Here is a 20,768-nt window from a genome sequence, read left to right as displayed (position 1 = left end):
GGATCCGTTCGGGTAGGCTGTCTGCAGGTGGGGGGGGGGACCAAGCGGAGCAGCCCTGGATGTGAGCAGGTCATCCAGTCCAACACTCGATCCGGACCCGGACATGGGAGCGAGCAGGGGGCTGTGTGCGGGCTCCTTTTCTCCATTAGTTCTGTATTATGAGCAGGCGGCAGCGTCGAGGAGCTAGACCTGCCCAGAGAGGAGGAGGAGGAGGAGGAGGAGGAGAGACGCGCAGAAGGGTGTCGACGGAGAGAGGCAGGGGCAGAAGAGAGGAGGAGGAGGGGAGGGACGGAGGAGAATAACAGAGTGAGAACACCAGCTTCTAATAATGGCGGCTAAATCGGATGGGGTCCTGAAGATGAAGAAGAGCGACGTGGCCTTCACGCCCCTGCAGAACTCGGAGCACTCCGGCTCGGTGCAGGGGCTCCACCCGGGCGCCCAGCCCGACTCTGCGGGCACCGGGGACGGGGACTTCGCCAACGGAGAGTCGCGGTGCTGCGGCGGGGGAGGCTCCAACTCGACGTGCCTTCGCCTGGGCAGGGAGCAGCAGAAGTACACGGTGTGGGACTGCCTCTGGATCGTAGCCGCAGTGGCCGTGTATCTGGCCGACGTGGGCACCGACGTGTGGCTGTCGGTCGACTACTACCTCCGCCGTGACTACTGGTGGTTCGGCCTCACGCTCTTCTTCGTGGTGCTCGGCTCCTTCTCGGTCCAGCTCTTCAGCTTCAGATGGTTCGTCCACGACTTCAGCACCGAGGACAGCGCGGACTCCGCGGCCGACTGCTCCCACATGGACGGAAACAAGCTGCTGAGCGGCTCCGCTTCTCACGGCGACGTTACCGCTCAGCAGCACCCGGCCACGCCGCAGCGGCAGGCGTCGACCGCCAGCAAGAACACCACCACCAACAGCACCGGCAGCACCGTGGTGGGGGGCAGGAGTAAGAAACCGTCGGCCTACTACTCCTTCTGCGTCTGGTTCGGTCAGTCCGTCATCCACATCCTCCAGCTGGGCCAGATATGGAGGTAGGACGGAGGCTGGGATGGAGGCCTCGGGATGGGTTACAGTGACGGTGTGTGTAGCCTGTGTGTGTGTGTGTGTGTGTGTGTGTGTGTGTGTGTGTGTGTGTGTGTGAGAGTGTGTGTGTGTGTGTGTGTGTGGAGTACATGAATGAATGAGCAGAGGGCTTCTCTGACAGTAGCCTAGTTGGCACCGTGGGGGCCTCTGAGTGATGCCACTGCTCCAGCACATGATGCTGTGCAGCCTCCCTCTCCACCTCTGGGTTAAACCCCGTGTGCAGCCTCCCTCTCCACCTCTGGGTTAAACCCTGTGTGCAGCCTCCCTCTCCACCTCTGGGTTAAACCCTGTGTGCAGCCTCCCTCTCCACCTCTGGGTTAAACCCTGTGTGCAGCCTCCCTCTCCACCTCTGGGTTAAACCCTGTGTGCAGCCTCCCTCTCCACCTCTGGGTTAAACCCTGTGTGCAGCCTCCCTCTCCACCTCTGGGTTAAACCCCGTGTGCAGCCCCCCTCTCCACCTCTGGGCTAAACCCTGTGTGCAGCCTCCCTCTCCACCTCTGGGCTAAACCCTCTCCCAAGATGGCTCAAGTTAAACACACAGATACTTTCCATCTTGCAGGGAGGGGGCCCCGGTCTGTGGAGCACTGAGTGCTGCTGGTGCTGAGGAGAATGTCAGTGTTGGTGCTGCTGGAGAGAAGGTGGTTGGCTCCTGGGTGGAGTCATGAATCTGAATGAACCTTAACTACAGCGGGCCCACAGTCACTAATGAGACTAAGCACCAGCTTCCAGTAACCAGTGGTAGAAGAATGGTAAAAACTACATCAAGTAAAAAAGAGTGATGTGACTGTTGGGTGTGTGGAAGCAGCATTTTACTGAACTTATTCTACTTCCTGTCGGTAGTTTAGCTGATTGGGCCTCGATGCTTTCTAGTAGCTAGAAATTAGAGCGGTGAAAATATTTCCCTCAGCAAGGAAGTGGAGTAGAATCATTCTTTTCATGATTTATCTGCATGATTACTTGCTCGATCACTCTAACGTGCACTAACGTGAGAGAGCAGTGAGAAGATCACTGTTTAAATCTGACAGTCAGTGTGTTACTATCAAGACGACACAGTGAAGCAGCAAGTTTTCTTTTTCTTTTCTTGCCTAGTTTGGTTCCAGTGACTAACCAGCAGCCTCCTGGTCAAACTATGGGATTATTTCTCAACATATTGATTTTGAAATAGGCTGAAGTTCTTATTTTTGTAATTCAACTGTGAAAAATGTGATCATGGAAGCGTAGTAATCAGGCAACCACCCTTACACAAAATTGATGGTGACTCATATCATAGTAATTATTTTAGTAGCTGTCCTGGAGCTTTTAATCGTATCACACGATCTTCATCAGTGGATGGAATTTGCCCGTTTCTCATGTCATGAAATTGTTCATGGCATTTTACTTTAACCCTGGAACACTAATCACCCGACGTTAGTGTTCTTGGGTTAAGGACTTCTTGCCCATGTTGGTGTTGTAGACTTAGAAATCCTTGAAGTGCATAGAAAAAAGCAGCCTTCATCTGCTGAGGAGGACTGTGCGATACGATTGAAAGCTCAAGAACGGCTTTGTGACGGACCTCATGATGAGCTAGGACATGTAGACATGTAGCTTTTATTTGTTATCAGATGTGTCATATGGAGCACAAATGTATACTGATTACATCCACTTCTACACACACTGGATCAAGAGGGCTACATTTTAAAATATAGGTCAATGTAGCTACACACAGCAGTGGGTTGCTAACCCCCCCCCCCCAAAAAAAAAATCAGAGCACATGACCTCAGAGTTGGCAGTTCTAGCTCCAACCCTAGCTGCAGCCAGAGCATTAGTGTGTGCTTGAGCTGCTCTGGGCTGCTCATGTTCAGCAGCACGCTGGCACTTGAAGTCCGTTTGTGACAGTACAGTTTGTAATTGTGTGTGTGTGTGTGTGTGTGTGTGTGTGTGTGTGTGTGACACCATGACTGACTTCATGCTTGGATTAGAATGCAGTGCTCCTGTGACTCTAAACGGGATTAAGCAGGTCTGTGTTTCAGATTCTGCTCCTGGCACGTGGAATGTCCACCTGTATATTTCTGAGACCGTTTTCTATGTTCTTGAGTTCATTAGTTGAAACCCGTTTGGTCCGTCACTGACGTGTCATGGAAAACAACACGCTTGTGAACATATCTGCAGCTCAGTTGAAAGATCGTTAATTGGCACATTTTGTGTAGTCCAGGGAGGACGACCTGTCTGTGGCACACCCAGCCCCCATGTAACACGTGGCAGTTGGTTGACAGAGAGGTGTCACAGATTCAGTGGACTTAGGCAACAGTGACTTTACTGAAGGGTGAGGGCAGAGAACAGAAGTCAAAACCACAAATCCAGGCAACCAGGCAGAGGTACAATGGCATCGAGCAGAGAGACAAGTCAGAACAGGCACAGATGATCATTCAAACAGACAGACAGGATGCAAAACAATCTGGCAAAGAAGTGGACAGACTGACTGGTGGAAACACAGAGGACTGATGAGCTGATGAGCAACAGGTTGAGTGGCAGACTGAGCAGGCAGACAGATGATGCAGGGCGAGTGGCAGTGGGTGTGGATGGTGAACTGGAGGGAAGAAGCTGGAAGAGGAGCAGAGGGGTGGGTCTTAGGAGCAGGAGGCTCCAATTGTGTCCATGACAGAAAGGTGTTCACCAACAATTTCTGATAATGATTTAAGAAGTGGCTGCAGCACAGTGTGATGTTGCTTCTGCTCTCCTAACTGAATATGTTTCTATCAGAGAAAGCAGAGCACAGGGCTGCACAGCGGTGCAGCAGTCAGCACTGTTCCTTACAGCAAGAAGGCTGCAAGTTCCAATCTGCCAGCCAGCTGGTTTGCAATATGAACCTGGAGTGTGTGTGTGTTCTCCACATACTTCCTCCACTGGTGACTCTAAACTCTAAACTGTAGGTGTGAGTGTGAGTGCTTGTCTGTCTCTATGAGTCAGCCCTCTGCTTGACCAGTCCAGGATGTAACCCACCTCTCACACAGTGTCAGCTGGGATTGGGATAAGACGACAGCTTGGACTCTGCCAACGGTCATTTTTCACTGTTTTTAAGACAAAATGATTAATTGAAAGAAATAACTGACAGATGAGTCACTACAGCCCAAATATAGGAGCCTTATGTAAATCAGAATTTGACTGTGCATGCAATACCTCTAAGACAACACACAAACTCTGGGCAAATAAAACCCAAACTGTGTGTGTGAAGAGATACCAGGCACAGCTTTGTTTTGGGTAAACTTACCCTTTAGTTTTCAGCAGCTTGGTTTCTCACTGGAACGCACTCTGTTGCTTCCACTTCATTTTATGCCCTTTTACCATGTGAACTGCATGTTCTGCTATATAAATAATGACGAGTGACTGTGTCTCCCACCTGAAGCTAAAAACAGTCTTCATTACTGTGGGTAATGAGTGCTGCTCAGCAAGGTGCTGTAGTTTTTAGATTTTGCTGGCATATCCATGATTCTCTTGGTCTCTTAACACAAAGTACGATACCCATCTAAGATCAACGTTTAGGTAAAAACTCAAAGGCTCAATGGCAAATTCATTGGGAGTTATTTTTTTAAGTGCTGTTCCTCAGTTCACACAGGTCAGTGTTCCAGTGTTCCACATTGTCTTACAGACTGTTTTTGTGTTTTGTAGCACTTTAAAAACATGCTTGCTCAGTTAGTGTCAATGCCTGTACACAACACAAAAGCATTCAAATAGCGTTGAAAACAATAAGCAATAAATACCATAATGAAATCAACAAAGAAAGAACAGAATGTGATTTAAATAAATAGATAACATGAAGAACTGTAGTTTCTTTATACTATAGTATCCATAGTTCTGCACCCACATGGGTAATGATGGAGAAACGTAGAGGGGGATGATTGGGAGGAACGGCCTGTCTGATCTGAACCAGATTATTGGACTTCTGTACTAGTCATGGATCACAAACACTGTGTTTGACCATAGGGTTGTTCATAAGTGTATGTGGTACCACCTTCGGCCAAAGATCTATGATTGACTTTGTCGTTGTATCATTGGATTTAAGGCTAAATATCTTGGATACTCAGATGAAAAGAGAAGTGGACTGATCACCCCGTGTGGTGACTTTGATCAGATGGCTGGGGAGGCTCCTGGACAGACCTGTTCAACCCAAAAGTGCAGTGAGGGTGAACTGGAAACATCTGGTGGAGGATAGGTCTCTGTGTTAGTTAAGAAACTCTTTGGAGGGAACATTGGGTATGGATGAGATGCTGGAGGCTGTAGACATTATTGAGTTGACGGCTTTTCAGTGTCACGTGGAGGTGAGTAAAAGTACCTGTGGAGTGGCAGACTGGGATGATGGTCAGTATTTTCAAAAAGGGGCACCGGAGGGTGTGCTTCAACTGGCAGGGTATCACACTGCTCAGCGTCCTTTGGAAAGTTTACTCTAGTGTGCTGGAAATGAGGCTCTGGCTGATTGTTGAGCCTCAAATTCAGGAGGAGCTCCTCTCTCCATCTAGATTCCATCCTGATCATCGAACAGCTTTTTACCCTCACAGGGTTGTTGGAGATGTGATGGGAGACACGTGTTTTGTGGACATGCAGAGAGCCTATAGCCCCCGAGGAATCCTGTGGGGGGTACTGTGTAGTATGGGTACGGGGTACCAGGGTTCTTACTTTGTGCCATCTGGTCCCTCTGCCAAGGTTGTTGTTCCTTGTCACTGATTCTGTTTGTGATATTCATAGACAGGATCCCAAGGAGCAGCTGAAGTGAGGGGAGTGCCTGGTTTGGGAACCTCAGGATTGCATCCCTGCTTTTTGCAGATGATTTGGTCCTGTTGGCTTCCTCAGATCGTGACCTCTAGATGGCACAGGGGTGGGGTGCAGCTGCAATCCATTATTTTCCTCTGCTGGAAAATAATGGATTGCACTCTCCCTCACCTATGGTTGTAGGTAATGGGTAATGGCCAAAAGAACGAGGGGGCGGGTATAAGGGACGTCAGGCATCTGATCAAGATGCCTCCTGAGCCCCTCCCCTTGGAGGTCTTCCAGACATGTCCAACTGGGAGGAGACCCCGGGCTGATGGGATTATATATGCCATCTGGCCCTGCTTAGCCTGTTGCCACCATGACCCGATCCTGAATAAGCAGAACAGTATGGATGGATGCAGATCAACTGAAAAAAAATCCATAAAATCAATTAAGATGATTTTCCCCAAATGCAACAAAGTAAAAATGCAGAACTAACTAATAAATCAGTCAGAAGCAGGAGTTTTCATGTGGTTCAGGTTCCAGGTTCCATGTGTGTGCAGCATTGTAGCTAAAAGCCAAAGACCAAAGAGACCAAAGGGCCCTGTTGGGTTTACATTCTTTAAAGGTGCAGTGTGCAGGTTTTAGGAAGATCTATTAGCAGATTAGTAGAGTGTAATCATCTTAAACTAAGGGCTATTGTGTTTCTGCTAGCTGCTTAGAATGCCCCCTTTAGGAGTAGGTCCTCTTCTACACAGCCATATTACACCGCCATGTTTCTACAGTAGCTCAGAATGGACAAACGGGGCCTTTTGCACTTTACATTGAAGTGACATCTTGAATTTTGTGGCACGAGTGCCAGTCTGTGTTCTTTTGTTTGTTTGTTTTCCATCTTAAGCCTTCCCGGGTGACTGGGTGAAAATACATAAGTAAATCGCCATAAATCATCATATTGAATTGTATTTACACCAAATGTAGGCAGTATTTTAGCCAGTGCAACAAGCTGGGGGGAGTGAGAGTTATCACAAAAACAGACAGCTCGCATATGTGAAGAGTAACAAGAGTAAGTGTAACAATTGTACATTTTTTTGTACTTATTCTATTCTAATGATGTTATGTGTGACACGTCATTAAGAGGTTTGAAAAAAAAACAGGGATTTGCAATCATATTACACAGAGTAAAAAATACTCATATTTAAGGAGCAGTTTACTATTTTTACTCTTCATAAATGACTTATCAGGGCAGCACAGTGGTGCAGTGGTTAGCGCTGTTGCCTCACAGCAAGAAGTTTGCAGGTTGGAATCGGCAGGTCTGAACCTTGAACCTTAGTTTGCATGTTCTCCCCCTGCTTGTGTGGGTTCTCTCTGGGTACTCCGACTTCCTCCCACACTCACATGCAGGTTCATTGGTGACATTAAGTTGCCCGTAGGTGTGAATGGTGTGTCTGTATATGTCAGCCCTGTGATTGACTGGAGACCAGTCCAGGGTGACCCTGACTCTTGCCTAAAGTCAGCTGGGATGGGCTCCAGCCCCCCCTAAAGGATAAGCAGTATAGACAATGAATGGATAGATTATTCATATCATGATCAGTGCTGCTTAAAAATGTGAGAAAGCAATAACATATGATGTCTGCAGTGTCAATATTCAGTGCTTCTTTTATTATTCAGTCATTTATTCAGCATTTATTCTATGTTTGGCTGAAAGTAAGGTTACAGTATGAGACTGCTTTGTTCTCATACTGTGTATAGTAGGTCAGTGTTGTGCACACCACATGGTGGATATGTCTTTTTTCTTGGTGGTGAATCTTGTGGATTAAGGTGGTGTGACTGTTGTGTGTAGTCACCCCAATAGAAATGTTCTTCGCTGCTTTTGGCATTTTTTGTAATGGATATAATTGGGCTCTGAGTTTGGCTAGATGTTAAGATCTTGCCATCTTAGACAGTTGGGTCATACTGTCACTTATAACAAAAGGAGAATGATGGGTGTTATGATAAGAGGCTGTAATAACTCTTCTCCACCTGTTCATTATTAGTCAGTTCTTCTCTCTTTCCTGTTAATTCATGTATTCATTTGTTGATATTTATACTCCCGATGATCCCAAAAAAACATTCCTTTTTGTAATTACAGAACATTGTAGGCATCGTTGTGAGGGCAGCCAGCCATGCTTTTGTCAAATAATGCTGAGATTCTACTGACGTACATTTACCACATACAGGGTGATAAAAAAGTATAATCAGGTTAAAAATAAAGGGCTTCTTACTCCACTGCTGAAAATGTATGACGTGCACCATCAGTAGTTTTAAAAAAATCTACCACTATACATTTTCTAATGAATGGCCTCCACAAGGTGAAAGAAAACTGGGACTGAATGCTGCCTGGACGTGATTCATGTTTTGCCTTCAGACTCTCTGAAAATGCTTCACCTTTCCCAAACAAGTAAGAAAGCAGATGAAGGATTTTAAAATCAGGACTTGTGTGGTGTTTAGTGTGACTATCAGTTCTGAACAGTAGTGGGCACACATGTGGTACCCGACCTGCCACATGGCTGAATCCAGGTTTGGCAATCAGTTTTTAAAAAATCTGAAATGAGCCAATAATAGTTTTTTGTTTTTATCTTTTTAAAGCATTTTAATATCACTTGTGAAGTTAATTAGTTTGAAATAATGTATTTCCTTTGTGTTGTCTCTCCTAGCGGGCACTAGTGTTGAATTAGTGTGTACTGCAGAGTGTGTACAGATGATTCACTTTGTATTTGGTTAGAATTCTAGTTACTTACAGATATAGTGTATGGTTTGAGTCGCACTGTAAAAACTTGAAATCCTTTAACTCATCCGTCACAAAGAGCGGCCCGTCCACCTGCGGTCCTCCTGCACTTGGTGGAGAGAAGTGGAGCTTATGTGAGACGTGTGGCTGCTGTAGTGCAACCTGACTTATGGATTTGGAAACTTGTGGAAGTCAATGATTTATTTTTACCGTGGCACAAGATGTGTTTATCAGGAGCCGACTTCAGGTCAGTTAAGAAAGGTGCACTGACATTTCGAGCTCTGTGACATCATCCAGCTGCTTATCAAGATTTTAAACACATTTAATAGAACACTATCAATCTGTAGAATATATTTTCAACACAGATTACAGTTGCACTCAAAATTATACAAATTAGGTGTCCAAACTCTCAGCTGTGTTCAATGAACAGCACAAACAAGAACAATTCAAACAGCTCAACACAACTAATATTACAGGTGTTTTCTCCAAATTCAACACAATATGCCACTTTTAATCACTTTTAATCACCCCGCTCAATAGAATCCATCGTAAGAGCACTCATTTGCAAATCAGGTGTTGTCTCAATCACTCTTGGTGCAGCTAATCAAGGGCCTCATTGTTGCATCAGATGTGCTTTGAGATAGAACACATAGAATTTGGCTAGGGGTTTGTTCACAGTGACATTGTCCAAAAAGTTAGGAGAGGAGATCATTGCCTTTTACAAACAAGGAAAAGGATAGAAAAAAGATAGCAAAGCACTGAATGTTCCTAGAGATACTGGCAGAAGCACAGTGTGCCAGTTCAAAGCTAAAGGAATGGACGTGGCAGGAAGAGGAAGCTATCAACAGCTGCCAGCAGATTTCTGAGGAGGCAGGAGGCCAAAAACCCTCAAGTGACTGCAAAAGACCTGCAGCAGGACTTGGTGGCAGCAGGCACTGAGGTTTCAGTTTCTACAGTAAGACACATACTAAACACTGAAGGCCTCCAAGCCTGAACTCCAAGACCTACACCACTACTGAGCCAAAAGCAGGAGACAGGTCAGCTCCAATATATCAGAAACCATATAAATGAGCTCCAGAGGTTTTGGGATTCTTGTTTGTGGAGCGATGAAACAAAACTGGAACTTTTCAGATCTATGGATCAGAGGTGTGTCTGGAGGAGGAAGAATGAGACATATGATGAAAAAAGCCTGCAGCATTTGGAGGGCAGGATGGATTCAATCAAGTGTCAGGAAATCCAGGAGAAAACATCAGGCCGTCTGTGAGGAAGCTGAAAGTTGGACGTCGTTGGAACTTCCAACAGGACAATGATCCCAAACATACATCAAAGTCCACCAAGGCTTGGCTTTAGAAAAGGAAGATACTAGAGCAGCTGTCATAGTCACCTGACATGAATCCCATAGAAAATCTGTGGTGGGATTTGAAGAAGCACATAAACTCAAGAACATCAGAGAGCTGGAGGCTGTTGTCCATGATGAATGGGCTCAGATTCCTCAGGAATACCTGCATAGCCAGACACCAGGTTCTCCCTGGGTTGATGCTTGGCATCATGTTTGCAGCAGGTCATAACAGCAAAAGGCAGCTGGTGGTTTTTTTGGGGGGGGGTGCAATTTAATCTTGGTGCAGCAGACCTGACAGCTGCTTTAATGTCCACACAGTCACAGAGTTAATACGAACATTTATTATGTTTTATTCTGAATTAAGGATGTTTCCCCATGTCCACATGTCCATAGATCACTGTGTCTGTCCTTACAGTCACCATCACCGTCATGTTTTTGGAAAAGCCAACAACAATGGAACATAGTTAAGCAGAAAAGACAAACACAATTCAAATCTAATGCTGTCTAAGTCTCATCTGCATGGATTGTGATCACATCTCTACTCTGGGCTTCTGTGATGATGTGCTCCCTCACAACGGACAGCATGCAGTCCCCCTAAAAACAGTAAGTGCTCAGTGCTCATCAAGGGTAGGAGGCCGTAGCCTTCGTCAAGCTGTCCAGCAATGCTAAGTCTGCTGAAAACATTTAGCTTCATGCTATTATCCAGATGGATTCTACTATTTTCATGCCGTTCACATCTTTCTGACAGGTGTTTTCAGTCTCTTCCACCAGTCTTTGGTGCCACTTTGAAACACCAAGCAGGGAAAGTAGTAAAAGGTGTTACGTACACCACATGTGGAGAAGCCCCGGGCTGCAATCACATGTCTGCTGCTGAACCTGTGAGTTGGGTCGTCGGGCCAGGTCTTTTACTGTCCTTTGTTCCTGCAAAGAAGAGAACCACAGCAGGAGAACCAGGACCAGGATCCACAGGAACCAGAGAACCACAGCAGGAGAACCAGGACCAGGATCCACAAGAACCATGATTAAATTACAATAACAGTTTCATAAAAAGCACATCATCTCAGTAACCAGATTTGCTTTAGCACTAACACTGTTCCAGGCAGGAATATGCACTGGACATGAAAAGCAGTGCTGCCACGGTGAGGCTGGCAGGACTCGTGGTGAAGGACTCGTGGTGATGGACTCGTGGTGATGGACTCGTGGTGAAGGACTCGTGGTGAAGGACTCGTGGTGAAGGCTCAATATGAGACTCGATCACCTGACTTTTCTTTTCAGTAGATGTGAGTGAAGCAGTCAGAAGTGGGACACCTTAAAGTTGGAGCCTGAGTGACTGGTTAGCAAGTCTGATCTGTATCTGTAGACTTACTAAGACTAGAATCAACACACACACACACACACAGAGTGAGGGATGCACTAGATCCATCTGTCCATGTACAGGCTGCAGCTTTAAAGCCCTCAGCCCAGATTTAATTTTCCAATTCTTTATTGACAATAGAAGTTCATTTCACGGCTCATTAGCCTGCTGTAAATGACTGCTATGTACTGGTTATATTTCAGAGATAGCGGGAGAGGCTAAGTGGACAGAATGAGAGAGACTGACAGAGACACACACACAAAATGTAGGCCACAGACTGAAAAGTAATAATGAATTCACTTGATTAAGAGAGCTCTAGCCTCAGGTCGGGAGAGGTACGGTTGGAGCTGTAGGCTGTGTGCTGTTCAGGCAATGCTGCAATCCAGCCTTTTCTAATGAAACTGCTTCAACTACATAGCAGCTGGTCTATTGTTGTGTCTTCACAATGGAAGGTGACATTGACCTGCCCTGAAGGTTATTACAGACAAAGTGTCACAAATGTAATATCATGCTCCCTGTAGAAATCAGGATTTGAGAGATTTATAAGCATTGAAAAAGTTTGATGAGCAACCTGATTCTGTGTGCGCACAGGTCAACTTATAAGTGAGGTGAGGTTGTTTGATTAGACTGAGTTGAGTTAAGCTAAAGAGCAACTCAACAGCAGCCGAGGATCTTGTACTTGCCGCCCTATGGGGATTTAACTTGTCACCTCACTGCAGTGGAAAAAGTAAAAGAAGGAAAAGTGTGTTTCAGGGTGTGTCGATACACTGAGGTTCAGCATTTTTGGGTGTGGTGATAATTGCAACGGAGCACAGGTCTAACCACAGCCAACTGTAGCAGGTCAGGGGTGAAACAGGCCTCAAACCTTTAACCAGATCTTAATCAGATTGTTTTAATTGTCTGTGGATGGTTTAAGCCTTTATTGGATAGCTGACAGTAGAGAAATGACAAGAAAGGAGGGGAGAGAACTGAACCATTAAGCAGCAATGACAATGGTGTCAGATTAAGATCTGTTTAACACTTAGAATATATTTACATATATATATATATATATATATATATATATACACTGTATATATATACCAATGCTAGTGTTGATTATGACAAATTAAATGAACACATGAGATAGAGAGCTGGAGGATCTCCATCTGTAGGATGATCTGTGACCATTCTGCTGCAGTAGTGTGGAGCTGGCATCTATAAAACTATATATATATATATGAATACATAAATAATTAAATATGCAAATAAATGAATACTTTATTTTATTTTATGTATTCATTGATTGATTTCTACATGTATTGATATATTTGTACATTTGTATATTTATTTAGTTATTATTCATTTTTCCACACATTCATTAATATGTGTATACTTTTAATGATCCATAGTGTAACTTACTTGCAGGACAAACACAGGTGTATTCATGAGCCTTGCTGAGATGTGCAGCCACTGAGGCTGAGGGTGACATGATGGAGGGCTGCAACAGCAACGTTAGTCGACCACTTTACCGGCTGACACAACGGAACATTATTTGCTGTGTGGCCTGAAAATCGATGATCTTGTGAATCTGTTTGGAGGGTCTGAGCATACCGTTTATTTACTGATGTTTGTTGGTGGTTGTCATACAACAAACTGGAGTGTAGATCAGAACGTTCCAGGTTTTACGAGATCCCCAAACAATAATATAGTTACGATAATTCCAGAAATATCATATTATCTAATGTCTTCTTCCTGCTGCACTGTAGCTTCACAGTGCAAACAAAGCTCAGTGGACTGCTCTTCTTTCACCAATCACATGCTTTAACTAACTATTAATTAACCATTTACCACGATCAACATAACGAGGGTTGGCTATTGGTCAGAAAAACATTAGTATCCCTGCCAACATGGTCAATGGTCTGTATTTGTAAAGCACCTTTCTAGTCAGTTCAGCTACCTCACATCCATAATCCATAATTTGGAGGAGACTATTCTTTCACACTCTGAAGCTGCTTCAGGAGCTAGTTGGGGTTCAGTGTCTTGACCAAGGACACTTCGACATGTTGACCCATAGGAGCTGGGGATCGAACCCCCGACCTTCAGATTGAAACAACTTGCTATAAGTGCCTTTAGGGTGAGATACGGTCAGGGACTGAAAACAGTGGTGGAGTGTTACCAGCTGCTCCAGACTGTGAACATTACAGAAAGGGTACAACACTTTGGGTAAAGAATGTATACGTGCATACGACTTAGAGTTGTTCAAAAACAGTGCAGACTGTCTGCTACAGAGTGGGGGGGCTAGTTGGGGGGGCTAGTTGTCTGCTGCTGCCATGTTTACATGGTTGGTTCATGTGCTGTCTGCCTTGTACTACCAGTCACTTTGCCCATAGCCACATCACAAGCAGGACCTTTCTGTGTCCACTCTGTCTCTTGTATACTGTGTTTGGGCACACTAGGACTAAATTCAGTGATTTGTCGTCCAGGTTTAGTACTATGATACAAATACTGTGCATTAAGTAGCAGCAGCTAGCAGTGGCTGTGGCTCAGAGAAGGTCGGGGGTTCGATCCCCAGCTCCTATGGGTCAACATGTCAAAGTGTCCTTGGGTAAGACACTGAACCCCAACTAGCTCCTGAAGCAGCTTCAGAGTGACTGTGTGTGAGAACAGTGTCCTCTGGGTGAAGGATGTGAAGGATGTGAAGGATGTGTGAATGAGGAAGTGATGTGACTAGAAAGGTGCTGTACAAATACAGACCATGTAGCATTAGCAGTGCAGTCTACCATTGCTTTTCTCAGGTATTGTTGATGTACCGTTGCGTGTAATGTGTTATCCTGTCTGGATGATGAAGAATCTTTCCTGCATTTCCTCTAGGTATTTACACACTATCTATCTGGGCGTTCGGAGTCGTCAGAGTCCTGAGACAGAGCGCTGGCGGTACTACTGGAGGATGGTCTATGAGTTTGCAGATGTGAGCATGCTGCATCTCTTGGCCACCTTTCTGGAGAGTGCTCCACAACTGGTGCTGCAGCTTTGCATCATCATACAGACACACAAGCTCCAGGCCGTGCAAGGTAACACACTCTATATCAAAAACAGACACAGTGCTCGTCATTATGCTCATTTATACCTCCTTGCGTCCTCCCTCCTTCGTTCCCCCTCTGCCAACATGGAGGATCTTCCAATCCCTTACATGCACCTTGAACGGATGAGGAGCAAGGAGAGAGGAGCTTATTAGCATAATGAAAAGCAGCCACAGACATGTTGTATTTTTTATTTTTTTATTGTACCTTTATTCAACCAGGAAGTCCCATTGAGATCAGAAATCTCTTTTACAAGGTAGCAGCCATACAAAATCAAAAGCCAGATACATGATGCACAAATAGAAACTAAACACTAAAACAGATTGACACCTATTTAAGGATAGTGGTGTCTCAAGAAAAACAGTGACATTCCTCCTTCACTATATTCTTTATGATGCTCTTAAACTCATCAATGGATATGAATGTTTCTAGTTTAAGGGTTTTAATCATCACAGCTAAAACTCCGCCCCTTCTCACTTCACACAGTCCCTTGTATTGAAGTATCGACGACTTGCTAGAATGTCCTCACAATGCAGAAACATCCTCAGCAAGTGAACTAAATTGTTGGCACCTGGTTTTAGACGAAACACTTTGTTTCAGTCAAATTCTAGTTGTTTCATTGAACTGTAGCTGAAGACGTGTTAGTGTAGCTTTCATCAGTGACACTGTAGTCTAGGATTTGTCATACATTTTTAATCTTCATGTCAGCTGTCAGCCGTATGGTCACCGTGGTTACAGATGCCATTTTCCTCTATGACAAGGTGAGTAAACGAGACACTGTTCACACGCCCAGTGTGCAGGTTCCAGCCGTGCTCTCCAGTGCAGAGCAGCGACTCATTAAGAGGCTGGATTCACTCGATTGTTCACCACAGCCCCATTCACTGTCTGGTTTTTGCTGGAGGCCCTAAGATGTTGGATACCTTAGTGAACATGCTGAGGAAGATTTAGATGGTTAACTGCTGACATGAATCCGGTAACTTGCTCATTCCTTTCAGTAGGAATGGGAAAGATGGCCGACTGAAAGTAACGTCAACATTGCATCCACAGCACCTGATAAAGTCAGATTAGTTTACCTTTCGTTTCCATAGTTTCCATAGTTTGTCTTAGCTATTTAGTTGCCCTCGCTTGTCTAGGTGACAGTTGTCTCTCTCAGTGGACGACGAATTCAGTCCATAAATCTAACCAGAACCATCTGTGGAGTCGTCTGTACAAACTGTGAAGGGGTAAGCACATTCAGAAAATGCTTGGCAGGTGATTGAATGAACCATCTGTCTATCAGCAGCGAACGCAGCCTAACTTCAGCCAATCGGAGCAACAAATCATATAACGTAGTTAAACCTCTTGCTGGAGATGTTCAGTTGAAGACTGAAAACAGGTTTTCATGGAGAAAAACCTTCAGTGTCGTTCTTTTGCTCTTCTTTCAATGAAAAACTACTTTCCATTCCTGATATTGCTAATGCTTTAGCAGCATCTACACTAAGATCTTTAGGAGCAGCCATTGATGTTTTTAAATGAGTAATTGCTAGTCACTGTTGTCACCCGTAGCCCACGCTGACTGTGAATCCAGGTGCCTCACAAGGTTACCATCAATCTGCTTCTTCCAAGAACATCAGATAACTTACGGACAGACATGATGTCACTGCTGCAAGACGCTTCCTGTACAGTTTTCCTAATCAGAAGCTAAGCTACAGTTAGGGACTCTGCCGGCAGTTAGTTGAACCACTGCATTGAAATCTGTCCATTTCTCCACTTTTCATACTATCATGAAATAGTTTGCATTCATTGACAAAAGAAATGGAATGATCTCACCGTGGTTCTCCTTTTCAAGGCCTCTTCTCTTTGCTGTGATTGCTGAAGAATTTTACCAATTATTGTATTTTAGTTTTTAGTATTTTAGTGAGTGGGCACAACACCAGGACCATCGGTCATTGTATTATTTACACCTGTGTAAATATGTTCGGCAAATAGTTTTTCTGTAAAAATGGCTAATTGGACAACTATTGCGTTTTGTTCCCCTTTCTAGGACTCTAGAACATCTCTGAGTAACAACTACAGTAGCAGCTCTCATGCAAACAAGCTCTCTGCTGATGGAAAACCTTTGCACAGCATTGATAATAGATGCCCTTAACATAAGGAGAATGTTTCAAACATTTGTTAATGTTCCACTAACTAAGTAGTCTACCACATTGTTACTGTCATCAGTGAGCATCTTGCACTTTGTTGGATCAAATCTTAATTATGTCTTGTATGTAGCAATCTGTACCTGAATATGTTAGCTGGATATGACAAAATGCACTAATGTAGGTGCAAATACATTCAAAATGCAATAGAAAATGGTGTCAGATTGGCCAGACCACAGCTGAAGGAGGTCTACCGTAGACCGTAGACTATGTGCTGCCACCATCATTTGGAGCCAGAGTGTGTGCCGTAGTAATAAGAGCTGTCAAAGATGTTAGTGTGCTAACCAGCTAGCCCCCGCCCATACTGTCTCATCACACCACTGTGTGCCTCAGGGCCCCCAGCCTGGGCGTAGGGCTGCAGTGGTGGGAAGGTGGAGTGGACAATTTGATGTGCACTTTGTTTTTTGAGTTTAGGCCCATGTCCCATCTGCTGTGGGGTGGGGCGGGGTGTATTGGTGCCAGCCACCAGGGGGCAGTTTAGGTGCTTCTGCCTCACTTTCAGGGAGCTGCCACGTCATCCATCTTTACATACAGTCTATGTGGTACACTAATAATTTGCGTGTTGGATCCTATCCAAACATGTACATATCTCAGTGATTTGTTTGTAGTGCTCCTCTCACACACTACAAAGATCATTAGCACGATAGCAAACAGGCAAACACAGGAAAGAAAATGATGTCTCATTCACAGCTTGCTGTGTAGACTGCAAAAATAGAGCACAGTGATGTGGCCCTGAAATCAAACCTATTGTATCTCTGTGCTCGACTGTTGCAGGGATGACAGCAGCAGCCTCCCTCGTCTCTCTGGCTTGGGCCCTGGCCTCCTACCAGAAGGCCCTGCGAGAGTCTCGTGACGACAAGAAGCCCATCAGCTACCTGGCCGTAATAATTCAGTTCTGTTGGCACTTCTTCACTATCGCAGCCAGGGTCATCACCTTTGCCCTGTTCGCCTCTGTGTTCCAACTCTACTTTGGCATCTTCATTGTCCTGCACTGGTGCATCATGACCTTCTGGATTGTCCACTGTGAGACAGACTTCTGCATCAGCAAGTGGGAGGAGATTGTGTTTGACATGGTGGTGGGCATAATCTACATCTTTTCCTGGTTCAATGTGAAGGAGGGACGGACGAGGTGAGGGCACTCATCTACACTCACTGTTATTATATATATACTTTTTATTATTCTGTGTCTTTATTTACGACAACTAACTGTTCACTGTTCACTTCAAAACAAAGGAATTTCCAGCAATTGGTGGTTGTGACATACAGTTTCCAGATGAAAAAGTGTTTTCCATTCAGTAGATCACTGCCTCCTGTGGGCTGTTAAAGCAGCTTTGACAGGAACAGGATGCAGTAAAGAAAAAGAGAACAAGAAGCTTCATCAGTTGTTTTTTCTGGCTGTGGAACAATGGAACAAGCTGTGAAATAACATGATATTATACAAATGAACACCTTATAAAGAAAACATATTAACATTTGTTTGAGGTTTTGCCAATGAGCTGAAATAGATTAAAAATGTTATGTATGTTGTGTAAACCTGCTAATGTTTTTAAAAATGTCTATTTTCTGCAACATAATGGCAGAATACAGCATGGTTAGATTCAGGTAAGAGCCTGGTGAAGGTTAACAGAACAGCATTGGACCTGAGCTGTGCTATTGTTCAGTATGGATCTAATGAGTAATGTGCCCCCTGTGGTGTCATCTCATTCAGAGGGATTTAACCTCCAGGTACCATCGACATCCACAGCAAACTTCCATTTCATAGCCACTCTTACAGCCCACTGTCAAAATACAGTAGAAGATCTTCCAGCCACACATGAACCTTTCCTGGAGAGCACTTCTTCATGCTTTGCCAACTCATTTGGTTTCTCTCTGATTGAACTGATTCATTCTTTCTTCTTATCGTGCTTCCTGTTTTTGTCCAGGTGTCGACTTTTCATCTATTACCTGGTGATTCTGGTGGAGAATGCTGCTCTCAGTGCTCTGTGGTATCTCTACCGGTCACCTCAGACCACTGACGCCTTTGCAGTACCAGCGCTCTGCGTCATCTTCAGCAGTTTCCTCACCGGTGTGGTTTTCATGCTCATGTACTATGCCTTTTTCCATCCCAATGGGCCGCGCTTTGGACGTTCGCCGAGCGGCCAGGGTCTCGACCTCGACCCCACTGCTCAGTTCTCCACGCTACCATCTGAAGGTGCCACCAACTCGCTGCGCTCCAACCGAGGGACCTCCGCAACCCTGGAGCGCGACATGGGGAAGTATTCTGAGCGGGACGGCTGCATGCCGGTGTTTCAGGTCCGACCCACAGTGCCATCCACGCCATCATCTCGCGCTCCACGACTCGAAGAGACCGTCATCAAGATTGACCTTTGCAGGAACCGCTACCCAGCCTGGGAGCGGCACGTCCTCGACCGGAGTATACGCAAGGCGATCCTGGCCATAGACTGCTCCCTGACTCCTCCACGGCTGCAGTACAAAGATGACGCTCTGGTGCAGGAGAGGTTGGAATATGAGACCACGTTATAGTTCCATCCTGCTCTCAGAACCCATACAGGGATGCAGTGGTCAGAGGATTATCCTGCAGAAATAGCAACAGGGACTGTGGCAATAAGAATTTCCTACTACCAACAATCTCACTTTTCATCCTTCATTCCCCCTTTTTTCTTTTTCTCTTTCTTTGCGTCTGTGCTCTGTTGGTAGGGGCAATTTGGCACAAGTGCAGCTGACGTCACCGGATTTGTATGGGTTCTTTGTATGGTTGTTGCTGTTATATTTACTTCCACAGGAAAATCCTGTGTGGTATGAGTTCAATTCAAGTTAGCAGAGTTCTTCGGCTGTGCTCGCACCCTCTGAGAAGTTGATGCAGTGGTTAAGGTTGGAAAAGTGAAGGGAGAAGAAGCATATGTCCACGTCCATCCAGACAAGTCATTCAATATTCCACTTTAACCCAAATAACACCTGCATTGCACAGGAAGTCCTCTGATGTGACGAGTAAAAGAAACAACAATACACATTTCACACTGTCATATTTGTCTTAATGTCTTTAGAAGTGCATTAACTGTTTGTTGGAAATTCTGATGATGTGATCTCATAATAGCCACAACTTCCATCCACATTCATCACTCCTGTTCTCTTAGTGCCAAAACGGTTCCTCGGCTAAGTCCTCTAGCTCTGAGGAGCTGGAACACCTTAGAGATGACTGGTTAATCCAAATAGTTCCTCTCTGACCGAGACATTTCGTTTCTCCTGTATAATTCTGGTCTCCATTAGAAGAGGGTCAAACATAAGGTGAACTACATAAAGACAGCGGTCAAAGTAGCATCTATACTCAGTCATTGTGCTTTGTTTGGATAAAATCAACCAAACCTGGCTGGAAGGAAGGATAGAGGGGGTGACGGAAGGGGTGAATGTGGGACAGGCACAAGCTCACAGCTTTTCCCATTAGGAAATAAGTCAAACTCCCACAATGCCAAGAAAAAAAACTTCCTGGCAGCTCAACTCAACTATTTTCAGTCCAGCTTCATAGACTCGGCTGTGCAGTGATACTACACTGATCTTTGCTGGTCTGTGGGGGGGACTGTGGAGGGGAGGGTAGAAGGAATGAGCAAAGCGCCTGACAGCAGTGAAAAGGAAGTGACAGGAGAGGATGACGCAGGAATTGGAAATGAGTTGAAGATGGAGAAGAGGAAATGTAAAGAAGCAGCCATCTCAGCCAAACTAAACCAACCACCAGGATGTACAGTACTCTGATACAACATGAAGCATTTTTTACGTTAGAGATGATGTAGAGGGTACTGAAGTCATTGTAAATCTGTGTTTTTTGTGGTTCTGTGTTGTTATAGCTGTGTGTGTGTGTGTGTGTGTGTGTGTGTGTGTGTGTGTTGAGGAGGACGTGTAGCTGGACGCCTTGGTGGCTCTGTGCCGTCATGGATCAGTGTATGTACACCTTGATATTTGAACTTTAAGTCTTGCTCTTCTTTGATAAGCACATGCAACCTTTTGGGGATAATATTCCTTTTCTCATCCTCCAGCTAACCCAGCAACAGCCCTCAACATCGTTACACACAACACAAGCACCAGCACGGTGCTGTCAACTGAGATTAGCTAACAAAGTGATTTTTAGGAAGCTGAGATGCCTCTGTTAAAAGCTTGATCCACACATCACGGTCAGGGCAGGGTAACTAATGGAATCCAGACATGTTCAGTGTCCACCACGCAACAACCCACCGTGTTCAGGAATTTAAGCTCTCTGAGGCAAAGCTGTTTAGATGGTAA

General features: G+C 45.1%; 1 protein-coding gene across 2 annotated transcripts; it reads left to right on the top strand.

Annotated features, from left to right (window-relative positions):
- Positions 1-328: 328 nt before the first annotated feature.
- Positions 329-19,019, top strand: xkr4 (XK related 4). Of its 2 annotated transcripts, XM_070845399.1 has the most exons (4): positions 329-1,023; positions 14,108-14,307; positions 17,271-17,625; positions 18,419-19,019. In XM_070845399.1, the coding sequence occupies exons 1-4, from the start codon at positions 329-331 to the stop codon at positions 19,017-19,019; spliced, it is 1,851 nt and encodes a 616-aa protein (XP_070701500.1). The 2 variants fall into 2 exon arrangements, with proteins under 2 accessions (XP_070701500.1, XP_070701501.1); XM_070845400.1 differs by lacking the exon at positions 17,271-17,625 and having other exon boundaries at positions 18,418-19,019.
- Positions 19,020-20,768: the final 1,749 nt, after the last annotated feature.

Source organism: Pempheris klunzingeri, chromosome 15 (assembly GCF_042242105.1).
Source record: "Pempheris klunzingeri isolate RE-2024b chromosome 15, fPemKlu1.hap1, whole genome shotgun sequence".
Taxonomy (NCBI): domain Eukaryota; kingdom Metazoa; phylum Chordata; class Actinopteri; order Acropomatiformes; family Pempheridae; genus Pempheris; species Pempheris klunzingeri.
This window is presented reverse-complemented; position numbering and strand designations above follow the sequence as displayed.